At 36.2% G+C, this 27,551-nt stretch overlaps 1 protein-coding gene across 2 annotated transcripts in view; it reads left to right on the forward strand.

Moving 5' to 3' along the window:
• The window catches only part of abca1b (ATP-binding cassette, sub-family A (ABC1), member 1B), a 41,776-nt gene that overhangs the window by 7,442 nt on the left and 6,783 nt on the right, over positions 1–27,551 (forward strand). Inside the window, exons 5-41 of one of the 2 annotated variants that reach the window (XM_073821033.1) lie at positions 4,609–4,730; positions 5,157–5,348; positions 7,751–7,840; positions 12,633–12,873; positions 12,982–13,121; positions 13,608–13,724; positions 13,832–14,026; positions 14,591–14,796; positions 14,894–15,070; positions 15,222–15,444; positions 16,609–16,830; positions 17,628–17,943; positions 18,291–18,465; positions 19,084–19,215; positions 19,731–19,870; positions 19,951–20,088; positions 20,175–20,395; positions 20,490–20,565; positions 20,659–20,897; positions 20,976–21,027; positions 21,117–21,236; positions 22,146–22,294; positions 22,625–22,749; positions 22,838–22,936; positions 23,020–23,304; positions 23,388–23,526; positions 23,615–23,695; positions 23,787–23,956; positions 24,046–24,223; positions 24,327–24,442; positions 25,794–25,938; positions 26,023–26,146; positions 26,265–26,394; positions 26,478–26,598; positions 26,682–26,744; positions 26,846–26,952; positions 27,101–27,242. In XM_073821033.1, the coding sequence (XP_073677134.1) occupies positions 4,609–4,730; positions 5,157–5,348; positions 7,751–7,840; positions 12,633–12,873; positions 12,982–13,121; positions 13,608–13,724; positions 13,832–14,026; positions 14,591–14,796; positions 14,894–15,070; positions 15,222–15,444; positions 16,609–16,830; positions 17,628–17,943; positions 18,291–18,465; positions 19,084–19,215; positions 19,731–19,870; positions 19,951–20,088; positions 20,175–20,395; positions 20,490–20,565; positions 20,659–20,897; positions 20,976–21,027; positions 21,117–21,236; positions 22,146–22,294; positions 22,625–22,749; positions 22,838–22,936; positions 23,020–23,304; positions 23,388–23,526; positions 23,615–23,695; positions 23,787–23,956; positions 24,046–24,223; positions 24,327–24,442; positions 25,794–25,938; positions 26,023–26,146; positions 26,265–26,394; positions 26,478–26,598; positions 26,682–26,744; positions 26,846–26,952; positions 27,101–27,242 (5,708 nt within the window). Of the gene's footprint in view, positions 1–4,608; positions 4,731–5,156; positions 5,349–7,750; positions 7,841–12,632; positions 12,874–12,981; positions 13,122–13,607; positions 13,725–13,831; positions 14,027–14,590; positions 14,797–14,893; positions 15,071–15,221; positions 15,445–16,608; positions 16,831–17,627; positions 17,944–18,290; positions 18,466–19,083; positions 19,216–19,730; positions 19,871–19,950; positions 20,089–20,174; positions 20,396–20,489; positions 20,898–20,975; positions 21,028–21,116; positions 21,237–22,145; positions 22,295–22,624; positions 22,750–22,837; positions 22,937–23,019; positions 23,305–23,387; positions 23,527–23,614; positions 23,696–23,786; positions 23,957–24,045; positions 24,224–24,326; positions 24,443–25,793; positions 25,939–26,022; positions 26,147–26,264; positions 26,395–26,477; positions 26,599–26,681; positions 26,745–26,845; positions 26,953–27,100; positions 27,243–27,551 lie in introns of both variants that reach the window. The other variant, XM_073821032.1, reaches the window with a different exon arrangement.

The raw sequence follows: 27,551 nt of genomic DNA on the forward strand, positions 1-27,551 counted from the left end.
ATCACAAACGTGACGTTTTCATCAAGTTTGAATATATAATTGACCAAATAATGACTAAAAATACTTACATTTTAGCTTGTTCCTTTTTATGTTCCACCGGGGAAAGAGTGACGTAATAGTGCATAAACGACATGTTTTTTATTTTTAGCTGAGCTATGTCATGTTTTTTTTTTTTTTTTTTTTTTGCCTTTTTCATCAATTCTACTCTTCCTTAGCAAGCATAAAGTGACTAATTTGAATTGTCCTTGTGAATATATATGTGAAAGGTCGAAGCCCATCAGTCTTTGAGGATTTGTTGGGATTGTGCAATTTTTTCCATTGGGGAGAGTAGGTGGCTGAATGAAGGATCAAGCCTTTTATACAAGCCATGGCAAGTTACTTTCAGGGCTAGTGTGGGTGTAAATATGCACACACATCCCAGAATCCAGTGCTTTAGTATTACCTGCCCTATTCACTTAGTGAGCAGCATGAATTGTCTCTTCCTGTTCACAGACTTCTCTTCTCACGCTAAGTGAGCTTTAATTACATTTCTCTGCCTAATGGAGGAAAGGTTGCACAGACGCCATCACAGTCTGCAGTAGCAATTTATAGAATGCATTTAACCAAAAAGTGATGTGCGATGACATTTTTAGGTCTGTGAGAGAGTGAAATTGCTAGATGACTTAATTGTTTTCAGAGGGTCAAATGGATCCAAAATTCCATAATAATGTAACCATAATACACCTTCCAATAATTTAAATATTTGAATTCAGAGAAAAAAGAGCCATGTCAGTCCACCTGTTCAAATTAAAGCTTCATTATTGTGTCTTGCACTGTCGTGCATGACAATAGGAATGCTTTGAACTCGCTATCCAGTCATTGTGGGGCTTTTCGTGGTATCCGCATGCTGCGATCTTATTCATTTCTGTCTTTTGATTACAGCTAATGACAACAGACATGAAAGAGTTGAGGTCTTTGGGTTTAGGTTATAGTTATAGCTTGAACCCATTCGCACCTAGATTATTTGCTATGATTAGCTGCGATGCTGAATTCACAAAGAGCTTTAAATAGCTGCTTTACATTGGCCTCATAATGGGTTGCAGTGTTTATGAAAAACAACACGCCCAAAATATGATGCTAATTGTTGTAATGGCCTAAAGAAAACTGTAATGGTTTTCTCTTTGATTATTGAGGCGTATGACTTGTATAGTCACCTAGCTGTCCTGATGGCTGCCACTTTCGTGCATGGTTTGTGCACTTTCTTGCAGTTTTTATTTAGCGAGGATGCATCAAAGTGGTCGAAAGTGACAGTAAATACATTTATGATGTTACACAAGATTTCTATTTTAAATAAATGCTGTTCTATTGAACTTTCTATTCAAGAGTCACAGTTTCCATAAAATATTAAGCAAAACAACTGTTTTTAACAATGATGCTAAGATGTTTCTTAAGCAAATCAGCACATTATAATGATTTCTGAAGGATCATGTGACACTTAAGACTGCAGTAATGATGCTGAAAATTCAGCTTTCTCATCACAGGAATAAAATACATTTTAAAATATATTAAAATAGAAAGTGGTTGTTTTAAATTATAATAATATTTCACAATTTTAGTACCCTGGAAATCCAGAGGTCTCCCAAGAGCACAATTTGAATGGTCTCTGCAAGACACTCTGGCATCGAGCAATGATGCACATTACTGCATTACGTAAGCAGTTCTGGGAACCAATCAAATTGGTGTATCTGATGTAGGCGGGCCAGAGGCGAGCTAAGCTGATGACGACAGCGCTGCGACGTCCGGAATCATTTCGTAAACATTGAAAGATGGCTACAGATGAACACCAGTTGTTTGAAACGGCTTTGGCCGCTACAGTGAACGAGTTAGACTTGGCTTTCCATATAAAAGAGGAACAGAAAACCGTGCTCGAATCGTTCCTTTGCAAGAAGGACGTTTTTGCTGTTTTGCCGACTGGATACGGCAAGAGTTTAATCTATCAGTTAGCTCCGCTGGTAGCTAAGCGTATGGGGCTCACACGGTGTATTGTTGTGATTGGTCGTGGCGTTATCCAATTGCGTGCAGTGAGAGTTTCAAATGCACGCTTGGTGCCGCCCCTCGAGTTAGGCCCTTTTCATTGCTCGATGCCAGACCCTTAATCTTAATAGATTAGGGTCTGGATTTTTTCCAGGCTACAATTTTAGTGTTTTCATACAAAAGTTTGTGTCAAAAGTTGACAGGAGTATCTGCAAAAAGTTATTTTACCATAATAAGAGGGACCATACAAAATGCATGTTATTTTTTATTTAGTATTGACCTGAATTTCACATAAAAGATGTTTACATACAGTCCATAAGAGGAAAGGAAAGGAAAGGAGGTGAAGGGAGGCCAAGTATGGTGACCCATACTAGGAATTTGTGCTCTGCATTTAACCCATCCAAGTGCACACACACAGTAGTGAACACACACACACCGTGAACACACACCCGGAGCAGTGGGCAGCCATTGCTGCGGCGCCCGGGGAGCAGGTGGGGGATCGGTGCCTTGCTCAAGGGACTCACCTCAGCCGTGGTATTGAGGGTGGAGAGAGTGCTGTACATTCACTCCCCCCACCTACAATCCCTGCCGGACCTGAGACTCGAACCTGCAACCTTTGGGTTACAAGTCCGACTCTCTAACCATTAGGCCACGGCTGCCCCAACTAAGAGAAAATATTTATAAAAATGAGCCTGTTCAAAAGTTTACATACACTTGATTCTTAATACTGTGTTGTTACCTGAATGATCCACAGCTGTGTTATGAACCTTCTGTAATAGTTGCATATGAGTCCCTCAGTTGTTCTTAGTGTGAAAACTAAACAAAAATCACTAAACAAAAAAAACACAGCTGTCAATTATTCAGGTAACAACACGGTATTAAGAATCAAGAGTATGTACATTTTTGAACAGGGTATTATTATTTTCTCTTGTGGACTATATGTAAATATCTTTATATGAAATATCTTATTCAGGTCAGTACTAAATAAAAAACAACATGCATTTTTTATGATCCCTTTTACTTTGGTAAAATAACATTTGGCAGATTCTGCAAGGTGTATGTAAACTTTTGACTTCAACTGTAAGTTAAAACTGTTTGAGAACTGGATTAAGGGTTTTTGAAACCCCTGTATTACGTTTACTTGACGGATATCTTGATTTCACCACAGCTCATTTAGACTCTCTAGACCTTCTCATTTTGAGCTTGCATATACCTGTACTATCTAAAAAGGCCTAACAGATGCAGTTGGCCATGACTTTACAGAAGGTCCCTGCACATGTCTTTTCAGACCCCATTTTGCTCCCCTATTTCTCCCCCTTTACAAAAGAATGATTAGTGGGGAAGCGACTGAATAGTTCAGGAATCTGCCACCTCCTGGGGTTTCGCCCCTCCCTAGCAATGGACACACTTCCAGCCTTTGTTTCCCTGAACAGCACAGATGGAAGACATGGAGACAGTTGGGTGAGGGTTATATCGCAGGTAGTTGTTAGCAAGGTGTGAATGGCTACACTTTTCTATCCACATCAGGTATGACTTCAAGTGTATGGTTTGGAGGAGGAGGTTTAGCTAGGTCTAGCAACATGAGAGATGTCCCAGTATTTACAGACTTGATCCGACTTAGGTATTTCCATCAAACTTTTAATTTGACCAGACTTTGAATTTCAGCAGATCCATCTCCGCATTTTAGAATCTTAGGTCTGTAAGATTTTTGAATGTTTTTGAGAGAAGTCTCGTTTTGGTTACCAAGGTTTTACTTGATCAAAAACAAATTGTGTAATTTTATTACTATTTAAAACAGCTGCTTTCTATTTTAATATATTTTAAAATGTAATTTATTCCTGTGATGCAAAGCTGAATTTTCAGCATCATTACTTCAGTCTTCAGTGGCACGATTCTTCAGAAATCATTCTGATATGCTGATTTGCCACTCAATCAATGTTGAAGATGTTTCTTTGAAGAATAGAAAGTTTAAAAGTTTACTTCGTTTGTAACAATCTCAACTTTTTTTATCACTTTTGATCATTTTAATGGGTCCTTGCTAAGCAAAAGTATTAATTTCTTTAAGGAAGGAGAGTCACAGACACAAATCTGTCCAATTTTTCTGGATGTGTGTCAGCTACTTCAACCCCTGTTTTAGATTCCAGAACATTTAGGCAACTAGACTCCCTGTACATTGTTTGTGGAATCAAACGATGAATCAGTCGACGTTTCTTTCCACGCCCAAGTGAACCACACTTGCTAGCCTGCTCAGACATGCACTTGAACTTTCAAAGAGGAATGAAATTTAAGGAGAGCACACAAGTGTGTAGTTAACACTCTCAAAGGCTCCACACCTGAATGAACAACACTGAGTTTCAGCAAGTGAGCGCATGTACGCTGAATGAAAGTGAGGTTTTGCAAGAATGCAATGTAAATGTGAACTAATGGAAAATGGGGTGCATTTCCAAAAACATTAATCCTAAAATGTGGGGGGCGGGTCTTCTGAAATTAAAAGTCTGGTCATATTGCTGAAAACCGATAACTACAGCCATTGTATGGTGGTTTTGTAAAGCATTGCTTAACACGCACAGACTAAAATGGTATGTTTGTCCTTAGGTTTCAAGCTGAAGGACTTCCTGCGTGAAAATGAAACCCTTTCCACGTTCCTCCAGCAGAACGCCTCCTTTTCCCATAATTATGTGCAGAATATTCTGGAAGCGGATGTGAATCTTGAAAAGGTGAGCATTTGAAAAGCCCACATACAGTTTGTAAGACACAGTCATTGTTTCTGGGTCAGTTTTGATCATTTACCCCATACATGCTGCTAAATTGCCCCTAGGAATCAGTTAAAGTGAGGAAACCAGCATGCTACTTGATTTTTGTTTGTGAATCAACAGCTGTTAGCTGTGTGACATGCCCTTGGGGCATTACACAATCTACAGTCCTCATAAATGACCATAGGCAACCTAGTTTTATCCTAATGTACCCTCACAATGTGTATTCAGGGCATCTAGTCTAAGCGCCTTATAATGTCCTGCTCCTGATAACAAACTCATGGGTCATATGAACAGTTCTATCTCTAAACCCCTCACAGATCACATGAACACCTTTATTTTATCTGCTCTCATTCCTACTGCTTATCACCGATGCTTCTCATGTTTTAGGTGCTGATCAAAGGTTTTGGTGTTCATCTGAGAGACATGTGCAGCACCAGCACACTTGAGGATTTTGTGAGCATCCCAGACGAAAGAGTGGCGAAATTCACCCAGGAACTCGTCTGCAGCTCTCCCAAAAGCTGGCTGGACCAGGCCGAGAGACACTTCAAGTCTAATTTGGATTTCCTCAAACCTATTAGGGTAAGAAACATGGTACAGTGAATAAAAATAAGCAGATTTAACAAACACTTTCAAAGAAATTAAATTAAATGAAATTTTCTTATGACCATATATTACAATTATCATGATCTAATAAAAACTATACAAATATATCCATGTCATAAATTCCACCCAAAAATCAAGAGAAAAAAAACATAAAAGAATAATGATAATACAGATTTCTTTTTTGTATTTGGGTGGAATTTATCAACAAAATAAACAGATTTTTATACACGTTTTTTTTAAGAAATTAAATTAATTTAAATTAATATGGTAATATTTTAAATACCATATATTACATTTATCATAATTTAATAAAAAATGTAAAGAATATGTCCATAATTTGATACACGTTTTCAAAGAAATTGTAATAAATTAATATTTTAAATGCCATATATTACTTATCATAACATATCATTAATTATCATAACATAAAAACTATAAAAAATATGTCCATGATTTGATACGTTAAATTAAATTAAATTAAATTAATATGGCATTTTTTTCTATTATCATATATTACAATTATCATAATCGAATAAAAACTATAGCGAATATGTCCCTGTCATAAATTCCACCCAAGAAAAATAAATAATAATAGTAAAACAGTTTCACAGTGAAATTTATTATCAGAATGAACAGATTTGATACACATTTTCGAAAACAATTTAAATTAAATGAATATGTCTATGTCATAAATTCCACCCAAAATCAACAGAAAATAAACAAAAAATAATAATAATAAAGTTTAAAATTGTGTTATTTGGGTGGAAAGAACAGATCTGGTACACTTTTTCAAAGAAATTAAATTAAATTAATTAATTAAAAATTAAATTAAATTATTCTTTTATTCGGGTGGAAATATTATTATTATTTTAAATAATATTACATCTTATTTATTTTAACATTACATTTCTGTTTCTATATATTTTAAATGGTCATTTTTAGGGTCAAAACAATAACACTGTTAACTTAGATGATAAAATACTTTTTAAAGCAATGAGAATCATAACTGAGATAACATAATTACAAAAAAAAGCTCAGACAAAAATCTGAACACTTTTTTGATTTTAAATATTAAATAAAATAATTTTTACAGTGGTCTTAAAAGAGCCTTTTTGTTCTTTATGCAAAATTTACTTTTCATTTTTTTTATATTCTACCATTTACCACCATCACGAAATGCATCTGGGTGTCCAGATTGTACATAATTAGTTTTGTGTTAGAGAGCACACAAGCAGTTTTACTGTAGGGAAATGTTAATGCCTACAGTAATGGCCAGTGTGGAGTTCTGGATGAGTCCAGATGGTGTGGCTTTGTTGTCAGGAAAGGGTGTAAATTAAACTGTTGCTTAATGAATTCCCCCCGCTGTGTGTCTGAGGGTGCTAGAGGTCATCATCTTATCTCCTAAAGCAGCGCAATAGAGTCCTCCCCTCCTCCACTGCTGTTGCTGAGTTGTTAAAAACAAAACCAGGTGACTTTATCGTTGGCATGCACTGGGCTGAGACAAACAACAACCAACTAAAAGAGAGAAAGAAAAAGAAAGAGCGAGTTAGCTGGTTATGAGGAGCGTGGGAGGACGCATGCCGTTACATGTTGCTCTACACGCCTACCTTAATATATAGCCTGAAGACACAGCTGGAAGTTACAACAACTCTGTTCTGCTTCTTCATAAGTGCATTTAAAAGAAATACGAAGATGTCAGGTTGACTCATAGATCACGCTGGTCAATGAAAGATGGTTTTGACTCATCCTTGGGATTCTTGAAAAGTGAAGTGCAGTGGAAAATTAGAGAAATATGTCATCTTAGTTTGATTTCGCTGGCTGGTGGCACATAGAATGCATGGAATGAATGTAGTCTTACATAACTTTTATAGATCTTTGATCATTTACAGCCATGCAAATTAGATACGAGAACGATATATAATTTTATATATATATATATATATATATATATATATATATATATATATACACAAAAAGCTTACCTAATTTATCAATTTTACAATATATGGATTTATGTAAAATGAATTCTGCATATATATATATATATATATATATATATATTGTAAAAAAATCAATTAATAAATATATTAATTAGATTAAAAATATGCTACATTTAAATTATATAAATTTATAGTGTAAATTTTAGCTTGTTATATACATTTATGTAGTGTAAAAATTAATTAAGCTATATATATATTATAATAGATTATTAATTATAATAGAAATTATAATAAAAATATCCAAAATATATATTATATTCATTTATATATTGTAAAAAATAATGTGTGTGTGTGTTTGTGTATACTATATAACTATATGTATAATATGTATAAAACTACAAAAAAATCTAAAATTCTCTCTCTCTCTCTGTTTTACAGTCAGACATAAGGACTAATGCCACTGATATCCGTCTAGTTTCCAAAGCTACAGACAACCTTCTGGAGAGCCTGGGATCACTGGCTGTGGAGGTACACCTCATATTTCCTTATCATTAAAGTCTATGAGTTACTCACTACAGACAAGGTAGAACAATCCTGAGCAGATCTGTGAAATGTCAAACAACTGCATGCGAAAGTTAACTATCGTATTTCAAACAAACAGCACACAGTAAGGCTCTAAAATCATCCCACGAGACTGAAAGTGACATTTAATGGCGAGGACAACTGCTGGGCCTGTGACGCAGCAGTAAAAGTGTCGCACTGGGCCTGATTGTGTCGATGGGTTCGGCGGTGTCTCGTTTGCCAGCTGTAGCAGTGCACAGTGGGAGGAATAGAAAAGTTGTTTCAGCTCCCAGCTGAACAGATATACAACCAAGCACAGCTGAACAAGCATCCAGAGAGAGAGTAACACTATCTACTCAGCAGTCAGTATCCAAAAACCGCAATAAAGACGTTTGCTTAACACAGTGAGATGGGCGTTCGTGACCTGTTTGCCCATACAAAAGCCGCTCTGTTTTCTGTTCAACCGAGAGGGAAACCTTTGGCTGTGAGTCTAAGTGAATAGAGCATTAAACTCAACCCGCCGCTCTAGTTTGCTGGCTTACTTTCACGTTGGAGATAGATGGTGAATTCCAGTAACCTTTCACTATGTTGGTATGAGACTGGATAAAGTGCAAAATTTACTTGATTAGTATTTGCATGTTGTTTGCAAGTAAAAATATCTAAGCAATACTTGAAAAGCACAATTATTGAAGAGATATATTTATACACTACCAGTCAAAAGATTTTTTTTATGTTTTTTTAAAGAAGTCTCTTCTGCTTACCAAGCCTGCAAAACAGTACAATTTTGAAATATTTTTACTATTTAATATAACTGTTTTCTTTTTGAATATATTTTAAAATATAATTTATTCCTGGGATTTCAAAGCTGAATTTTTAGCATCTTTACTCCAGTCACATGATGCTTCAGAAATCATTCTAGTATTCTGATTTGCTAGTCAAAAAAACATTTATTATTATTATTATTATTATTGTTATTATTATTATGTTGAGAAATATTTTGTATCATTATAAATGTCTTTATCATCACTTTTGATCAGTTTAAAGCATCCTTGCTAAATTAAAGTATTCATTTCTATAATTTCTTTTCACAAAAAAAGTGTATAATGTTACAAAAGTTTTTTATTTCAGATACGTGGTGATCTTTGGATCTTTCTGTACATCAAAGAATCCTGAAAATTTCAAATATTGATAATAATAACAATAAATATGTTTCTTGAACAGTAAATCAGCATATTAGAGGATTTCTGAAGGATCATGTGACACTGAGGACTGGAGCAATGATGCTGAAAATTCAGCTAGGAAATCACAGGAATAAATTACATTTTAAAATATATTCAAATAGAAAGCAGTTATTTTAACTAGTAAAAAATATTTCACAATATTACTGCTTTTGCTGTGTTTTGGATCAAATAAATGCAGGCTTGGTGAGCAGAAGAGACTTCTTTAAAAAACTAAAAATCTGACTGCTCAAAAACTTTTGACTGGTAGTGTATTTGGAATATATTATAATTTATATTAACAACATCAGTCCAAACTTTGAAATAATTAAGTGTGTTCAATGTTTTTGAAATATACAGTTAAAACAGTAATACTATGAAAAATTATTAAACTAACAAATAACGGTTTTCCATTTTAATATCCTGTAATACGTAAATTATTCATGTGATGCAAAGCTGAATTTTCAGCATCATTACTCCAATCTTCAGTGTCACATGATCCTTCAGAAATCATTCTAGTATGCTGATTTGCTGTTCAAGAAATATTTTCTATGATTAAATTAATAATACTAATCTTCAATGATCAATTTACTGTTCTTGCTAAATAAAAGTATTATTTATTTTTTTGTTTTAAATCTTAATTACCACAGATTTTGTATGAATGAAACCACATTTTCTTAAAAAAAATAGTATTCAGCCAAAACTTGTTTCATGTGCAGAAATCAGCTTATTAAAAATAGAATGAGATTCAGTAGGCCTATCTGTTTTCTGAATTCTAATTCAAAAACTTGCATGCAAGTTGATCAAGCTTTGTTATGTTAGTTGGCACATTATTCTTTCTTGATTTCTTGCTCTCTCTCCCCCTCTGTGCGAGTGTTTTGTTTATGCAGTAGGACATCTGTTGCACCCTCCGCCCTCCATTCTCTGTGCACTTTTACACAAAATTAGCGGCACCTGACTTTATTTGCTTGCTGAGTCAGATCCGTAAGGCTCACATGGGTTTATCCTGCACAGCTTTGTCCACACCTGCTTTAAAATGAATGACCTGGAGAAGCATTTCTCTACTCAGTGGATGTGTTCGAAATACTAACCCAGTGCTTACTGCATACTACTGTATATGCACAGTATACATACTATGTATGACAGAAATAGTAAGAGCAGTGTGCTTATCCGAACATAGCCAGTTTTGGTATTTCCCTTACAGTACCTCCTAAAATTCAAGTTGACTCGAGTTTGAAAATCTACCTATAGGAAAGAAAAAAATCAGTTATGTTTCAGTTTCTCTTTGACAGCAATTAGATTAAATAGAGGCACACTTAAACTAGTTTTAAGATTTATAATAAAAATTTAACGGTGAGATGTCGTGACCAGCACAGAATAACATTTCTTTTCCTGTCAGCCAACCTCGAAAAGCAAACCTCCCAGCTTAGAAATGCATTTATGATAGACTTTTATTTTATGTTTGACAAAGCCCTTTGTGTGTTGAAAAAGCAGAACCAGCTTTTCATGGGAGGGTTTGTTTGTCTAAAGCTAGTTTGCGTTTTGACAGGCCCTTGGGGCATTGCCTTTCTGGATTTGGGATTGTTGGGTAAAAGACCTAAACATGAGTTAGACAATGACAGTAGCTTTCAAGGATTAGGTGAACACAGCCTGCACTGGAGTGAATAATGAAACACTAACATTATCTCTCCTAATAGTTCTGTCAATTTTCTGTCATGATGTACTCCCAAAATTAAAATTCTTCTTATTTACTCACACTTATGTTGATCCAAACCCGTATGACTTTCTTTTTCTCAGTGAAACACAAAAGGAAACACTTGTTTCACTTCTTTACAATTAGAATGAATAGAAACTGGAGCTTTCATGCTTTAAAAAGCACACAAAAGCACCATAAAAATGTCATGATAGTAGTCCAAACTACTTGTGCACTGTATTTCAAAGATCCTGTGGAGTCTGAATGATGAATAATAAGAAAAACAAAAACAAAGGAACATACGGGTTTGGATCTACATAAGGGTGAGTAAATGATGACAGAATTTTCCCTTCCACTAATTGTTTTAAGACACATTAACTTGATATTAAAGGATTAGTTCACTCCTGAATTCAAATGTCCTGATAATTTACTCACCCCCATGTCATCCAAGTCATCCTTTCTTTCTTCGGTCGGAAAGAAATAGGTTGAAGGTCATCTTCAAAGGGCTCTACACAATCCCAGCCGAGGATTAAAGGAGTAGTTCACTTTCAGAACAAAAATTTACAGATGATGTACTCACCCCCTTGTCATCCAAGATGTTCGTGTCTTTCTTACTTCAGTCGTAAAGAACAACGATGTTATTTGAAGAAAACATTTCAGGATTTCTCTCCATATAATGGACTTCTATGGTGCCCCTGAGTTTGAACTTTCAAAATGCAGTTTAAATGCAGCTTCAAAGGGCTCTAAATGATCCCAGTCGAAGAAAGAAGGGTCTTATCTAGTGAAAGAATTTTTCGGTTATTTTCTAAAAACATTTACAATTTATATACTTTTTAATCTCTATACAGAGTACACACAGAGCTAGACAAGACATTTGAGGTTCAAAAGTATATAAATTGTATTTTTTCTTTAGAAAATAACCAATCGTTTTGCTAGATAAGACCCTTCTTTCCTCGGCTGTGATCGTTTAGAGCCATTTGAAGCTGCATTTTGTAAGTTCAAACTCGGGGCACCATAGAAGTCCATTATATGGAATGTTTTCCTCAAAAAACATAATTTCCTTATGACTGAAGACATTAACATCTTGAATGACAAGGGGGTGAGTACATTATCTGTACTGAAATGTATGTTTGTTCTGAAAGTGAACTAGCATTTTAACCACAAATGCTCATCTCACACTAGCTCGATATCATGCATAACGTAAACACATTGGAAAGCTCACACATGTTTAGTTCATCATCTTAGTACACTGGTTCAGAAAGGTAGGGTAGGGGGAAAAACTCGATCTTATTTTCTCCTTCATCTTCAAAATCATCCAACATTGTTGGTTTACCTTTTGTTTGACTTTCTTTGCACGTTCGCATTGTAAACATTGGGTTTCTGCATCTGTCATGCGTGGCCTTTCCAATGTGATTATGTAATGCATGAAGTCAAGCTAGTGCAAAAAATACGTAAATTCTTTATTAAAAATTATAAATTCTTTTTTTTTGAAAATGACTGATCGTTTCACTAGGTAAGACCCTTATTCCTTGGCTGGGATTGTGTAGAGCCCTTTGAAGCTGCAATTTGGACCTTCAACCCATTGATCCCCATTGAAGTCCACTATATGCAGAAAAATCCTGGAATGTTTTCCTCAAAAACCTTCATTTCTTTTCGACTGAAGAAAGAAAGACATGAACATCTTAGATGACATTGAAATTTGAATTCTCTAATAAACTAATCCTTTAAAAAACAACACGCCTGTTTAACAAACTAATGTAAACTTCTTAAGTAAATTTGTTGTGTGATGACATATTGATCAGCCTTCTTGACTTTACGATTATAATTGTATCCTCTCTTACTCCTTCAGCTGGCCAGTATGAGGAGCTGGAGTGACCTGCGAAACGAGATCCTGTTTCTGACAGAAAACGCCACTGGTTCACCAAGTCTGATGTACCAGGCAGTGTCCCGTATTGTGTGTGGACACCCGGAAGGTGGCGGCCTTAAGATCAAATCCCTCAACTGGTACGAGGACAGCAACTTCCAGGCACTGTTTGGCAGCCACAATGACAGTGATGATGAGCCAGTTTCAGTCTATGACAACACCACAAGTACGTCAGAACTTACTTAGTATTTTTTATATACTAGATTAATGAGGAAATTTTAATTCTGGAGTGAACTAATCCTTAAATGTATATTCTCATGTATTGCTTTTCTAGCTCCATACTGTAACAACCTGATGAAGAACATGGAAGCCAGTCCCATCTCTCGAATGATCTGGAGAGCATTGAAACCTCTCCTGATGGGGAAGATCCTCTACACGCCACACAACCCTGCAACACAGAAGATCATTCATGAGGTACCTATCCTAAAAGACACACATATGTGACCCTGGACCACAAAACCAGTCATAAGTAGCACGGGTGTATTTGTAGCCAAAAATACATTGTATGGGTCAAAATTATTGATTTTTCTTTTATGCCAAAAATCATTAGGATATTAAATAAAGATCATGTTCCATGAAGATATTTAGTCAATTTCCTACATTAAATATATCAAAACTTAATTTTTGTTTAGTAAAATGCATTGCTAAGAACTTAATTTGGACAACTTTAAAAGCTATTTTCTCAATATTTAGATTTGTTTGATTTTCAAATAGTCGTTTCTCGACCAAATATTGTCCTATCCTAACAAACCATACATCAATGAAAAGCTTATTTATTCAGCTGATATGTAAATCTCAATTTCAAAACATTGACACTTATGACTGGTTTTGTGGTCCAGGGTCACATATGTTCATTGTACTTGCAATGATTTGTTGATTAACATCCTTGTTGTTTCCCAGGTCAACAAGACATTCCAGGAGCTCGGAATTCTACGAGATTTAGGCGGAATGTGGGAAGAAGCCAGACCGAAGGTTTGGAACTTCATGGAGAACAGTGAAGAAATTAATCTGATGCGGGTATGATCTATCTTACTCTCATTACTGCCCCTAAATGGCTGGAGGTTGCAGTGTAGATCGGAAACTACCTCATTTTAATTTCCATTTCTTTATTCTTCCAATTGCAGACGCTTCTTCGAAACAATGCCACTGCTAATTTCTTTAGTGCCCAGTTGGCTGGGACTCAGTGGAGTGTGGAGGACGTTATAAGCTTTTTGTCTAAGCACTCCGAGGACACGCGTCCCCACGGAACGGCGTTTACGTGGCGGGACGTCTTCAATGAGACCGACCAGGCCATTATGAGCATATCCCGTTTCATGGAGGTCAGAACAGCTCTCTTTCATGCTACCTTTTCCCTTTTTTCCCCTCCTACAGGTTTCCTTTCTATCTCATAATCCAACTGTCTCCCACATACATACTTTCACATAAAACAAGTCAACAACCAATCATAAGTCGCATAGCACATGCATGTCACAACCGGCTGGATTTCGGGAGAAAGACACGTGCCAAATGTGTTTGCATGACCTGTTTCATGAATTGTATGGGTTTTTGAGTTTTTATTATATCTAATTCAGAAAATGACGCAAGTTAGTTTGACAAAATGAGATGTGAAAGATAAAAAGGAAGTGAAAATTAATTTAAGAGATGTCAAACATGACTGAAGAAGACAAACAACACGCAGTCTTTTTTTAATGGGTCAAAAGTTCCCTTTTACAGTAATACAAGACTATTACAGGTCAAATAGATTATTTTAGGTCAGTGATAAAAGTTATTGATTTAATCACACACTGTAGCGTGTTTATAGTCTAATTCAGCCAAATAAAATCAACTCACTATCAATAAACAGATAAAGCCACATTGTGACTGAATGGTGTTGTTTTTTACAGTGTGTAAACCTGGATAAACTTGAACCTGTGAGCACAGAGGAGAAACTAGTGAATGAATCCATGGGTCTTCTGGATAACAGAAAGTTTTGGGCGGGAATTGTGTTCCTGGACGTTCAGTCCAACAGCTCTGAACTCCCTCCACACGTCAATTACAAAATCCGCATGGACATCGACAATGTGGAGCGTACAAACAAGATTAAAGATGGGTAAGTCACTGTTTTCTTTTCTTAAGTGCACATTAATGGAGACTAGATAGTGTGCTATGAAATCAAATGCTTATTGTTCTTTTCTATTGATTGGCAGGTATTGGGATCCTGGTCCCAGGGCTGATCCGTTTGAGGATTTGCGTTATATTTGGGGAGGATTTACTTACCTTCAGGATGTGATTGAACACAGCATCATCAGAGCGGTTACTGGGACCAAAGAGAAGACTGGAGTTTACATCCAACAGATGCCTTATCCATGTTATGTGGACGATATGTAAGTATTCCACTGCACTGCAAATAAACCTAATCAAATAACAGAGCTGACAAATTATAATTTATACATTGCATGCTTGTCCAGACTGTTTTATGCTAGTCTTTCTGTAACAGTAGGAACAATTATTAAAAATGTTGCTCTTCTTCTGTAGTTTCCTTCGCATTATGAGCCGTTCCATGCCGCTTTTCATGACTCTGGCCTGGATGTACTCGGTGGCCATCATCATCAAAGGAGTCGTCTACGAGAAGGAGGCCCGGCTCAAGGAAACCATGAGGATTATGGGATTGGACAATGGGATCCTGTGGTTTAGTTGGTTCATTAGCAGCCTCATTCCTCTTCTCATCAGTGCAAGCCTGCTCGTTCTTCTACTCAAGGTGCTAAAAAAAGGCAGATCTTAAGACAGTTTGCAATTTTGACTTTTTCTATCTTAGGATTGTTTATGTTAAGAGTGCCAAGTGACTTTATGGCCATTATTCTTTCATCATCCCTTAGAGTTATTTAATCGGAATATTATCTTTTTATTGTACTACTTATCATAACAACAACAATAATAATAGAAAAAAGAATAAAAATAATAAAAAGCCAAGGGGAAAAAAAACAGATAAAAATGTGAAATTTTGCCTTGACCATAACTGATGTAAAATAAGCTAAATAGAAATATGAAAATGAATAATATATGAAATATGAAAACAATAAAATATATGACAGATAATGACAAAAGCACATAAAATGACTACAAACAGAAATTTTAAATATAAAATATCAAAATTAAAGCTAGTATATTTGAGATACTATTATAGTTTTTATTATTTTTATATTATATTTTATTTTTATTAATATTATTTTAGAAATTATTTCAGTCATTTCATTGTGTTTTTGTAGTTTTAGTACTTACATGTGTGTGTGCAATATGTAATATTATGTGTAATAAATGTGTGTGTGTGTATATATATATATATATATATATATATATATATATATATATATTATTTTTTTTCTGTTAGTTTTAGTTGTATATATAAAATATACCACGTTTTAGTGCCACGTAAAAAAAATAAATTTTAGATTAAAGTCGTAAAATTTTGAGAATAAATTTGAAATATTTCGAGAATAAAGTCAAAATTGCGAGAAAAAAGTTTACATAAAAGCTATAAAACTGACAGATTTGGAAAGCTGAGACTTTGGAATATCTCCCAAAATGCTCCCAATCTTGGCCATTTGTATATGCAAAAGGCTAGAATATACTGTCAAAATATTATAACTTTAATATCATAATTGCTACGAATTTATTCTAATAATTTTGACTTAATTCTCGAAAAGTATATCACGACTTTAATATTGTAATCTTACATTAGTTATATAGTACATTATTATTATTTTTTTAACATGGCACTAAAACGGCGTCATAGTATAGTAACCCTGATTATTTTTATTAATTTTAATAATGAATATTATTCATTATGTGGCATTCTTTAAAAAAATCATCTTCGATAGAAGCAAAACAGAAATAATAAACCTTATTTCTTTTATTTTTCCAGATGGGTAATCTCCTGCCCTATAGTGACCCTGGGGTAGTCTTCCTCTTCCTGGGCTCATTCGCTGTGGTAACCATCATGCAGTGTTTTCTGATCAGTAGGGCGTTCGCACGAGCCAACCTGGCAGCGGCTTGTGGCGGCATTATTTACTTCACCCTCTACCTGCCGTATGTGCTCTGCGTGGCTTGGCAAGACTACGTGGGCTTCAGCGCCAAAGTCATAGCTGTAAGTAAATATCAGTTACAAAGTGCAAATGCAAATGTGTGCAGCGTCATGGGTTGTTGGCCAAGTGCATTAGGTTATCATACAGTATATTGCATAAGGAAACTACTTTATACTGCTCCCGTTATCTAAAATGCCTTACAGGTGCGATGAGAATATCTTAACTGTAAAATCGCACTTTAAACCCATTGTAGGCTTTGGTTCCTGACACTAGATTACAAGGAATCTTCACTGGGGTGGTTCCTGTTTAAACTAGTTAAATGCTGGTGATAGATTACATATCTGGGCTATTAATACAAGAGTTCAGTTAGAGGTGAGTCAGCGCTGAAGAGTACTGAGATTACTGTGACCAAGGCACTTAAACCCTGGGGTCTACCAAAGCGGATTGATCCTGCGCAGTACTGGTTACTTGTCATTAAAGTGACTTATAGTAGGCTTATCACAGGTCCTGCTGGAATAACCTGAGATTAAGTGACAGAGAGCTAATAGGCAATCTCAGTCTGTACATTTTTATCTCATTTTGCTTGGAGTAAACTTGATTTAAAGGGATAGTTCACCCAAGACTGAGAATTCATGTCATTCCAAACCTAAGACTTTCGTTTTTCTTCGGAAGAAAATTTTTTGATATTTTTGATGAAAACCAAGAGCTTGTACCAGAAAATATTTTTTTTGCAATGTAGTACATGAGGTGTAAAACTAAATTATTAATTTTGGTTCAACAAACCTTGACTAACATTATACGTGTACTTCAGGGCAGAAAAAAACAGCACCACTAACATTTCGTTTGGTTGTGTCCACAGAGTTTACTGTCTCCAGTAGCGTTTGGATTTGGCTGTGAATATTTTGCCCTGTTTGAGGAGCAGGGAGTGGGCATCCAATGGAATAACCTCTTCTCCAGTCCCATGGAAGAAGACAACTACAACCTCACCACCTGCCTCATTCTCATGTACTTTGATGCCTTCCTGTATGGGGTCATGACCTGGTACATTGAGGCCGTGTTCCCAGGCCAGTATGGCATTCCCAGGCCGTGGTACTTCCCTTTCACTAAATCCTACTGGTTTGGAGAAAGCAACACAAACAATACTGCAATTCATGGAAAGAAGGGCAATGCTGGAAGTAAGAAAGTTGTTTTTAGGGATATATCAATAGTACAATTCTGAACTGATGATTATTTTCATATTATGACCTTATACTGATTAAAAAGCTTTAAAAAACTGCACAATCCTTGTTGAAAAAACCAACATATTCTGTTTGGAAGCATGGCAGCTAGTTTGAGCTGGTTCTTAGTTGGTCCTGAGCTGGTTATGAGCTGATCCTAAGCAGTAGTTGCTTAGGACCAGCACAGGACCAGCTTAAACCACCTCAAACTAGCTGCCATGCTTTAAAACAGCATATGCAGCTATGTTTAGCGGCATATCCGGTTTTCAAAATTGACTAATTGTGTTTTGTTTTGTTTTTTAAAGCTGTTTGCATTGAAGAGGAACCCACTCACCTTGAATTGGGAGTTTACATTGAGAATCTTGTGAAGGTCTATCGTCATGGCAGAAAGCTAGCAGTCGATGGCTTGACACTTGGCTTCTATGAGGGGCAGATAACTTCTTTCCTAGGTCACAATGGAGCTGGAAAAACCACCACAATGTAAGTTCACATTTGACTTTATATTCATCAAAGAATCTTGAATAAAATGTATCACTGTTTCAAATTAGCATATGTGACCCTGGACCACAAAACCAGTCATAAGGTTAAATTTTTAAAAACTGAGATATATACATCATATGAAAGCTCAATAAATAAGCTTTCTATTGATGTATAGTTTGTTAGGATGGGACAATATTTGGCCGCGATACATCTATTTGAAATCAGGAATCTGAGGGGGCAAAAAAGTCAAAATACTGAGAAAATCACCTTTAAAGTTCTCCAAATTAGGTTCTTAACAATGCATATTACTAATCAAAAATTACATTTTGATATATTTATAGTAGGAATTTTACAAAAAATCTTCATGGAACATGATCTTTACTTAATTTCCTAATGATTTTTGACATAAAAGAAAAATCCAAAATTTTGACCCATACAATGTATTTTTGGCTATTGCTACAAATATACCTCAGCGACTTAAGACTGGTTTTGTGGTCCAGGGTCACATATTAGAATGATTTCTGAAGGATCATATGGATTGGAGTAATAGCTGCTTGAATTTCGTTTCTTCTTTTTGGTTTCAATATCTAACCTTCCAATTTGCTTTCAATGATTTAGGTCTATCCTTACTGGCCTTTTCCCTCCCACCTCTGGCACGGCATATATCATGGGCAAAGATATTCGCTCAGAACTCAGTTCCATCAGACGGAGCCTCGGAGTTTGTCCACAACACAATGTCCTCTTCAGCATGTAAGTGCCTTAATCAGACCTATAAGAAAAATCATTGGAAAACAACACAAGTCAAATATTAGTTGATATTAGTTAAAGGGATAGTTCAAACAAAAATGAAAATTCTGTCATTAATTCCTCACCCTCATGTCATTCCAAACTTGTAAGACCTTCGTTCATCTTCATAACACAAATTGAGATGTTTTTAATGAAATCCAAAAGCTTTTTGATCCTGCATAGACAGCAATGCAAATGTTTCAACGATTTTAACTATTTTAACTATGTCCTTACTATCTTTCTGGGCCTTGAACATGTCAGTTGCATTGCTGTCTATGTAGGGTCAAAAAGCTCTTAGATTATTCAAAAATATCTTAATTTGTGTTTCAAAGATGAACAAAGGTCTTACGGGTTTGGAACGACATGAGAGTAATTAATGAAAAAAATTTAATTTTTGGGTGAACTTTCCTTTTGAGGTTATAAATATAGATTAGGTATAGATATGTTCTGTGGATGCTAATCTACCTGTCGTATTTCAGGTTGACAGTAGAAGAGCACATCTGGTTCTACGCTCGTCTGAAGGGATTGTCTGAGGAGGAAGTGAAGGCTGAGATGGAGCAAATTCTGACTGATACTGGCCTTCCACACAAACGCACATCCAGGACCAGCCAGCTGTCAGGTGTGTGGCATTACGACCTCAGACATTATGATTTGTTAGTTGTTTGATTTGTTGCAAACTTACATTTTTGTTCTCCTTAGGTGGTATGCAAAGAAAGCTCTCAGTAGCCCTGGCTTTTGTTGGAGGGTCAAAGGTTGTTATTTTAGACGAGCCCACTGCAGGTGTGGACCCTTACGCTCGAAGAGGCATCTGGGACCTTCTTCTGAAATATCGTGCAGGTAACTACCCCATATGTTGTATTTAAAAGCAAAGAAAATACCATCAGATCTGATTGAAACATTAAGGACTACGTGGTATTTTTTAGGTCGGACTATCCTTCTTTCAACCCATCATATGGATGAAGCGGATATTCTGGGCGATCGCATTGCCATCATATCCCATGGAAAGCTTTGTTGCGTGGGCTCTTCGCTCTTTCTTAAGACTCAATTGGGAACTGGATACTATCTTACCTTGGTGAAGAAAAACACTGAGCCTTCTCTCAGTTCTTGCAGGAACTCGAGTAGCACTGTGTCCTTTGTTAAGAAAGTAAGTACACTTCAAGTTGCAAGAACACTCAGCAAACATATTGATTTTTTTTTATAGCTAATATGCCAACACTGTTGTTTCATTGGTTTTCTAGGATGACAATGCATCTGAAAGCAGCTCGGATGCTGGTCTAGGTAGTGATCAAGAGAGCGAAGCCGCCACAGCAATTGGTAAGCAACCTCAAAACTTAAAAATAATTGATAGATTTTCAGTTCATCACATTATAACTGAATCTTTACTGAGGTTTTCAATATGTTCTGCAGGAACTACATGGCCTGAATCTCCCGTTGTTCCTGTTGATGTGGCCCTCATCTCCAGTCTAATCCTGAAGCATGTTCCTGCTTCCCGCATGGTGGAAGACCTCGGTCACGAGATCACATACGTGTTGCCGTACGAGTCTGCCAAAGATGGTGCTTTCGTTGAGCTCTTCCATGACCTGGATGATCGTCTCGCTGACCTTGGCATTTCGAGCTATGGTGTCTCAGATACTACACTTGAAGAGGTACGTGTAGCTTTAGAATGTTAGCTGTGATTTTTGACTACGTATGCAAGTTATTAATGATCATTCTTGTCTTTATAGATTTTCCTTAAAGTGGCAGAGGACAGTGGAGTTGACACTGAAATCATCTCAGGTAAACTTGTACCTCAGTATTAGCTCTCTAGTAAACTGAGTAAGCAGTAGAAAGAAAAAGATTTAATCTTGGATTTATAATTTTGTTAGATGGAACTTTGCCGGTGCCCAGACATAGACGACACGCATTTGGCGCTGACCACCAGAGCTGCCTCAGACCCCTAACTGAAGACGATGACTTTGACTGCAATGACTCTGATGTTGATCCAGGTAAATCTTCATACCCTAAACATCTATTCTGTATCTTTACAGTTGAGTCAGGCAAATATCTGTTGTCACTTACTGGAATATGTAGTAGAAAACCCATGAAAGATTTACTTTATTTAAAAAAATCCACATCTATTTATAATATTTTGGACTTTGGAGCACACAATTATTTCGATGACCTCAAATGGTTGCACTTGGTGAGCTACAGATGCTACATGTTGCTATTTTTACCACAACACAATTTGGAAAAGAAAATAATGATACGATGCCACAGTGTGTGGCTTTTAGTTGTAATTTTCAGTTGAAGGGCAACAAGAGAAGCGAAGTAAGTCTTCGCTGCTGAATAGGAGGATGCCTGAGGATGAATAAAACTTCCGAAAGACCCATGATTTTATTCTCTCCACTTTAGCCCTAATGCCTTTGAGGCTTTTAGTAGACCACAGCAACTGAAAGCTTATGAAGGGCAAAGATAAGAAACGCTAGATGCCATACTGGCATTCACTGAAGGAGTTTCTCAGCATGGATTTCACTCAATATCCGGGGTGTTTAGACTCCTTGTGGTACGGCATTTGGTTTAGGCCTATGCTTACATCCATCGCCACCTGTAAACACTTTAAGTAGCTGTGGTCGTTGTATCAGTATTTTATTTTCTGAGTTGTGCTGTGGTAAAAATAGTGAAAGGAAGCACCAGTAGCTCACCAAGTGCAACCATTTAACATCAATGAACTAATGGCACCCCCCATAGTCCAAAATATGTATAAAACGATGAAAACGTAAATATTTCATTGTTTTTCTACTACATATTTCAGTAAAATACATCATTCACACTATATTAGACAATACAAGTCTTAATACCTGTGGTTTCTTTTAAATGTGCTGTTGCTAATTCCTGTTGTTATATTTTACCACCAGAATCAAAAGAGACAGACTATTTGAGTGTTTCCAATGGGAAAGGATCATATCAGGTGAAAGGCTGGAGTTTGACGAGGCAGCAGTTTGTGGCTTTATTGTGGAAGAGATTTCTTTATGCTCGGCGCTCAAGGAAAGGCTTCTTTGCACAGGTAGGAATGGAAAATATAGTTAATTAAATAAATAAATAAATAAACCTAGGCTGCGTTTACCAGAAGCATCGTAAGACTAAGTAGATCACAGAAACTGTTGGTGCCAGAGGTTTCTATGATTCCCCAAAACATTGCAAGCCTAAGTAGATCATAGACACTGTTGGTGCCAGTGGTTTCTTTGATTCCCAAAAACAACGCTAACTATTTGTGCCAATGGTTTTCCCAAAACACTGTAAACATAAGTAGGTCGTAGAGACTACTAACACCAGTGGGTTTTATAGTCTAATTAGGCTTATGATTTTTTTTTATCAACTCTGATTCTCTTTGCAGATTGTTCTTCCTGCTGTGTTTGTGTGCATCGCTCTGGTATTCAGTCTCATTGTGCCACCATTCGGAAAATATCCCAGTTTGGCTCTTAATCCCTGGATGTATGAAGAACAGTTCACATTCATCAGGTAAGACAAGGACAACGTACTACTCAACATAAATTTAAAATGCTTGCACGGAACCATTTAAATTAAACGTGGTCTTTCTTTCTCACAGTGATGATGCTCCACATGATATAAGCACACAAAAATTACTCAACGCTTTGTTAGATGATCCTGGCTTTGGAACACGATGCATGGAAGGAGGACCAATTCCGTAAGTAACTTACATTTTATGAAACTGCAAATATTATTTTTTAATTTCAGAAAAACTAAGCTTGTCTTCTCGCACGGTTTTAGTGAGGCTCCCTGTACAATGGGCGATGAGGAATGGTCTACTCTAGAAGTGGCAGAAAGCGTTATGGACATTTTCACATCGACAAACTGGACCATGGACAACCCATCGCCTGCTTGTGAGTGCAGCTGTAATGGCAAAAAGAAGATGCTCCCAGAATGCCCTGCTGGTGCAGGTGGACTGCCGCCTCCTCAGATGAAGCTCAGTGAAACCGAGACCCTCCAGAACCTAACCGGACGAAACATCTCAGACTATCTAGTGAAGACCTACGCACAGATCATTGGGAAAAGGTATGAACTTATTGTCTATCCACATGAACTGGAATAGTTTAAACTGCGTTATTCAACATATTAATGGATTGTTTCTTTCATAGCTTGAAGAACAAGATTTGGGTGAATGAATTTAGATATGGAGGATTTTCATTGGGCGCTAGAAGCACTCAGGTACTTCCTCCTGCTGAGGAAATCGATGATGCCATTTCTAGAGTCAGGGAAATCTTTCAACTGGGGAAGGTAAGCCAAAAAGTTGACTCTTAGGATATTGATCAAATAGCTCTTAGGAATAGTGCATGAAGTATTTCTTCTTATCATATGGGTTTAGGACTCTGGATCAGCTGCTGACCGTTTCTTGAAAAGCCTGTCTGCCTTTATCAACGGTCTGGACACTAAAAATAATGTGAAGGTGGGTGACAAATGGACAAATGCTATTTTTCATCCAATTATAGACATTGTGAGTCTACTTGGAGTGATCGTAACTGGCATTTTGTTTTTAGATATGGTTCAATAACAAGGGCTGGCACAGTATTGGAGCCTTCCTCAGTGTGATGAACAATGGTATCTTGCGTGCCAACTTACCACCTGGCAAAGATCCCCGTCAGTTTGGCATCACTGCGTTCAACCATCCGCTCAATCTGACCAAGGAACAGCTTTCTCAAGTGGCCCTGTAAGGATTGAAACATTGATTAAATTACATTTAAGTAGAACATTGGTCATGTTCTTCTAACCTCTGAACCCTGATTTGTGGCATTTCAGAATGACTACCTCAGTGGATGTGCTGGTTTCCATCTGTGTGATCTTCGCCATGTCCTTCGTCCCCGCCAGCTTCGTTGTCTTCCTCATTCAGGAGCGAGTGAATAAGGCCAAGCACATGCAGTTTATAAGTGGAGTGCAGCCATACCTTTACTGGTTGGCCAACTTTCTCTGGGATATGGTGGGTGTCTGGTGTCGCTTTTAAATCTTATAATGCACCATTTACCTACTTAGCTGTTGACACAAAATCTCTAATGCATATTTCTGTCTGTTTTCTGGTACAGTGCAATTATGTCGTTCCTGCTACTCTGGTGATCCTGATCTTCGTGTGCTTTCAACAAAAAGCCTACGTCTCTGCCACCAACTTGCCTGTTCTTGCCCTTCTACTGTTTCTTTATGGGTAAGAAAGACAGATCATTCATATAAATGTAAAATATGCGTATATCAATAAAATTATATCAATAATTCCAGCTCAAAAAGGAGATAATTTATGGACCGACAAAATATTACATAAATAGAAACTGAAAAAACAGGTTATGAACTGTATTTATAATTGAAATAATATAATAAAACAGCAAAAAACTTTTTTACAGTAGTATTTAGTAGATTTTTAAAGTCATTTTTTAAAGAAAATAGGAAAAAAGCGATTGGGAAGGATTTTTGGGGACATTTTTTAAAGAAAATGTCAGAAATATAATAGAAATAGGAAAAAAGATTATAAAGTATGTTTAGGGACATTTTTTAAGAAAATATTAAATAGAAATATAATAGAAATAGGAGACAATTATAAAGTACATTTGGGGACATTTTTAAGAAAATCTTGAATAAAATAAAATAGAAATAGGAAAAAAAGATTATAAAGCATGTTTGGGACATTATTTAAAGAAAATGTCTAATAGAAATATAATAGAAATGGGAAAAAAAGATTATAAAGTATATTAAGGGACATTTTTAAGAAAATATAAAATAGAAATATAATAGAAATAGGAAAAAATATAAAGTAAGTTTGGGGACATTTTTTAAGAAAATGTTGAATAGAAATATAATAGAAATGGTGAAAAAAGATTATAAAGTATGTTTGGGTACATTATTTAAAGAAAATGTCAAATAGAAATATAATAGAAATAGGAAAAATATAAAATATGTTTGGGGACATTTTTTAAAGAAAATGTCAAAAATTTCAAATAAAATAGATAAAATAGAAATAGGAAAAAAGATTATAAAGTATGTTTGGTACATTATTTAAAGAAAATGTCAAATAGAAATATAATAGAAATAGGAAAAATATAAAATATGTTTGGGGACATTTTTTAAAGAAAATGTCAAAAAGAAATATAATAGAAATAGGAAAAAAGATGACAAAGATGTGCAAGAGTAAAAACACCAGATTTTTTAATGATAAAGCACATTTAGGTATATTTAGGAAAATGTGATCCCTAGATTTGGCTGGGGGTCCCACATGGGGCCTCTGTATATTTCCTGTAGTAAAAGAGCCCACCCTCATCTATCCATACATTGTGTTCCGCAGATTTGATTAGACCCCTTTGAGGCCCATATAGGATTATACGTTATTCTTTTCAAAGTCAAAAGAGCCCACAATCTGGGAATCTTCCCTAGTGAAAATTTCCCACCCTCATGTCTCTATGATATTGTGGCACCTAGATATGCTTAGGGCCTGACATAAGGCCTCAATACAAGGCCAATTTGCACATTTTCCCTGGTAATAAATACTGATTCTCATCTCTCTTCAGATGGTCCATCACTCCTCTCATGTACCCAGCTTCATTCCTCTTCAAAATCCCCAGCACCGCTTACGTGGTCCTCACTAGCGTCAACATCCTCATTGGAATCAACGGCAGTGTGTCCACTTTTGTCATGGAGTTATTTGGAAATAATGTAAGAAATTACTTTTTTGGTTGCTCTTGCTATTTGCTATTCACAAGCACATATGATTTCTAATGCGTTCATCCTCTGCTCCAGGAGATTGGTGGCATTAACGACATCCTGAAGAACGTTTTACTCATCTTCCCGCATTTCTGCCTGGGTCGGGGTCTCATCGACATGGTGAAGAATCAGGCCATGGCTGACGCTCTGGAGAGATTTGGTAAGATTGCTCTACTTTAAATAAATATTTTTGGCAAATTGCAATGAAGTTCAGAGCTTAAAATCTTAAACTCGATCTACGTTCACTGTATGCTGAATGCTCTCTTATATTGCATTAGGTGAGAACCGTTTCCGTTCTCCATTGGAGTGGGACATGGTGGGCAAGAATCTTTTTGCTATGGCTGTGGAAGGAGCGGTTTTCTTCATCATTACAGTCCTTATCCAGTACCGTTTCTTCTTTGAACCCAAGTAAGCAACATGACATTCTGAAACAAATATATTTATATGAATTGATTTAGAAGATCTAAAATGATGACTGGCATTTTCTGCAGGTCTTTAAGTGCCAAGTTGAGTCCGATTGGAGAGGAAGATGAGGATGTGGCCAGAGAGAGGCAGAGAATCATGAATGGAGCTGGACAGGGAGACATTCTAGAACTCCGACAACTCACTAAGGTCAGCAGAAATCCTTGGCCGATGATCACAGACATCAACTTTAGCATTTGCCCTCATTGATCTGTCATCCGTTTGTATTACAGGTGTACAAGCGGAAACAGAAGCCCGCTGTCGATCGTCTCTGTGTTGGCATTCCTCCAGGAGAGGTAATTCATAAACAGTTCACAGCTGCCTCATGATCAGATTTATCCAAATCAGTCACGTCTACTGTAAGACCACAAACTGACATGTTTCCTCCTTCTTTCAGTGTTTTGGCCTGCTTGGTGTCAATGGAGCTGGAAAGACCAGCACTTTTAAAATGCTGACCGGAGACTCTGTGGTCACCAAAGGAGAAGCATTCTTGGCTGGGAAAAGGTACAGACAGTAAAATACAAGTAGTTATTATTAAGTATGATGTATGATGCTATTTGCCTACTATAGCTTGGTCTATATAGAGAGTCATAGGTTCATCTTAAAATCCTGTGGAAGCATTTTTGATGATGCTGCTCTTTCTTATTTCCAGTATACTCAGAGAAATAGATGAAGTACATCAGAACATGGGCTACTGCCCTCAGTTTGATGCCATCAATGATCTGCTGACAGGACGGGAACACCTGGAATTCTACGCCATCCTACGAGGTGTACCTGAGAAGGAAGTTTGTGAGGTGAGCAGAGCATATACTAACACCCGTATTTAAATAATGATATACTATTTTTTATATAATTTTTTGGTTTGTGAATCACACAGCTTCAGGTTAAATATTACCCCCAAAATAAAATAAAAAAAACACCATAATGGGGCCAACATAATGTTAAATTAATTAAATAAATAAAACTATTTATACAGGCAGTTTATGCTGTTTTACATATACTGTGTATATCAAAAAATTATTTAGTACTAACATTCTCCACTGACAATAAAGTGAATTACAAATAAATAAATAGAAATTATATTTTGCATAAATATTTAGCAT

The sequence above is a fragment of the Garra rufa genome, chromosome 16 (genome assembly GCF_049309525.1).
Source record: "Garra rufa chromosome 16, GarRuf1.0, whole genome shotgun sequence".
NCBI lineage: Eukaryota > Metazoa > Chordata > Actinopteri > Cypriniformes > Cyprinidae > Garra > Garra rufa.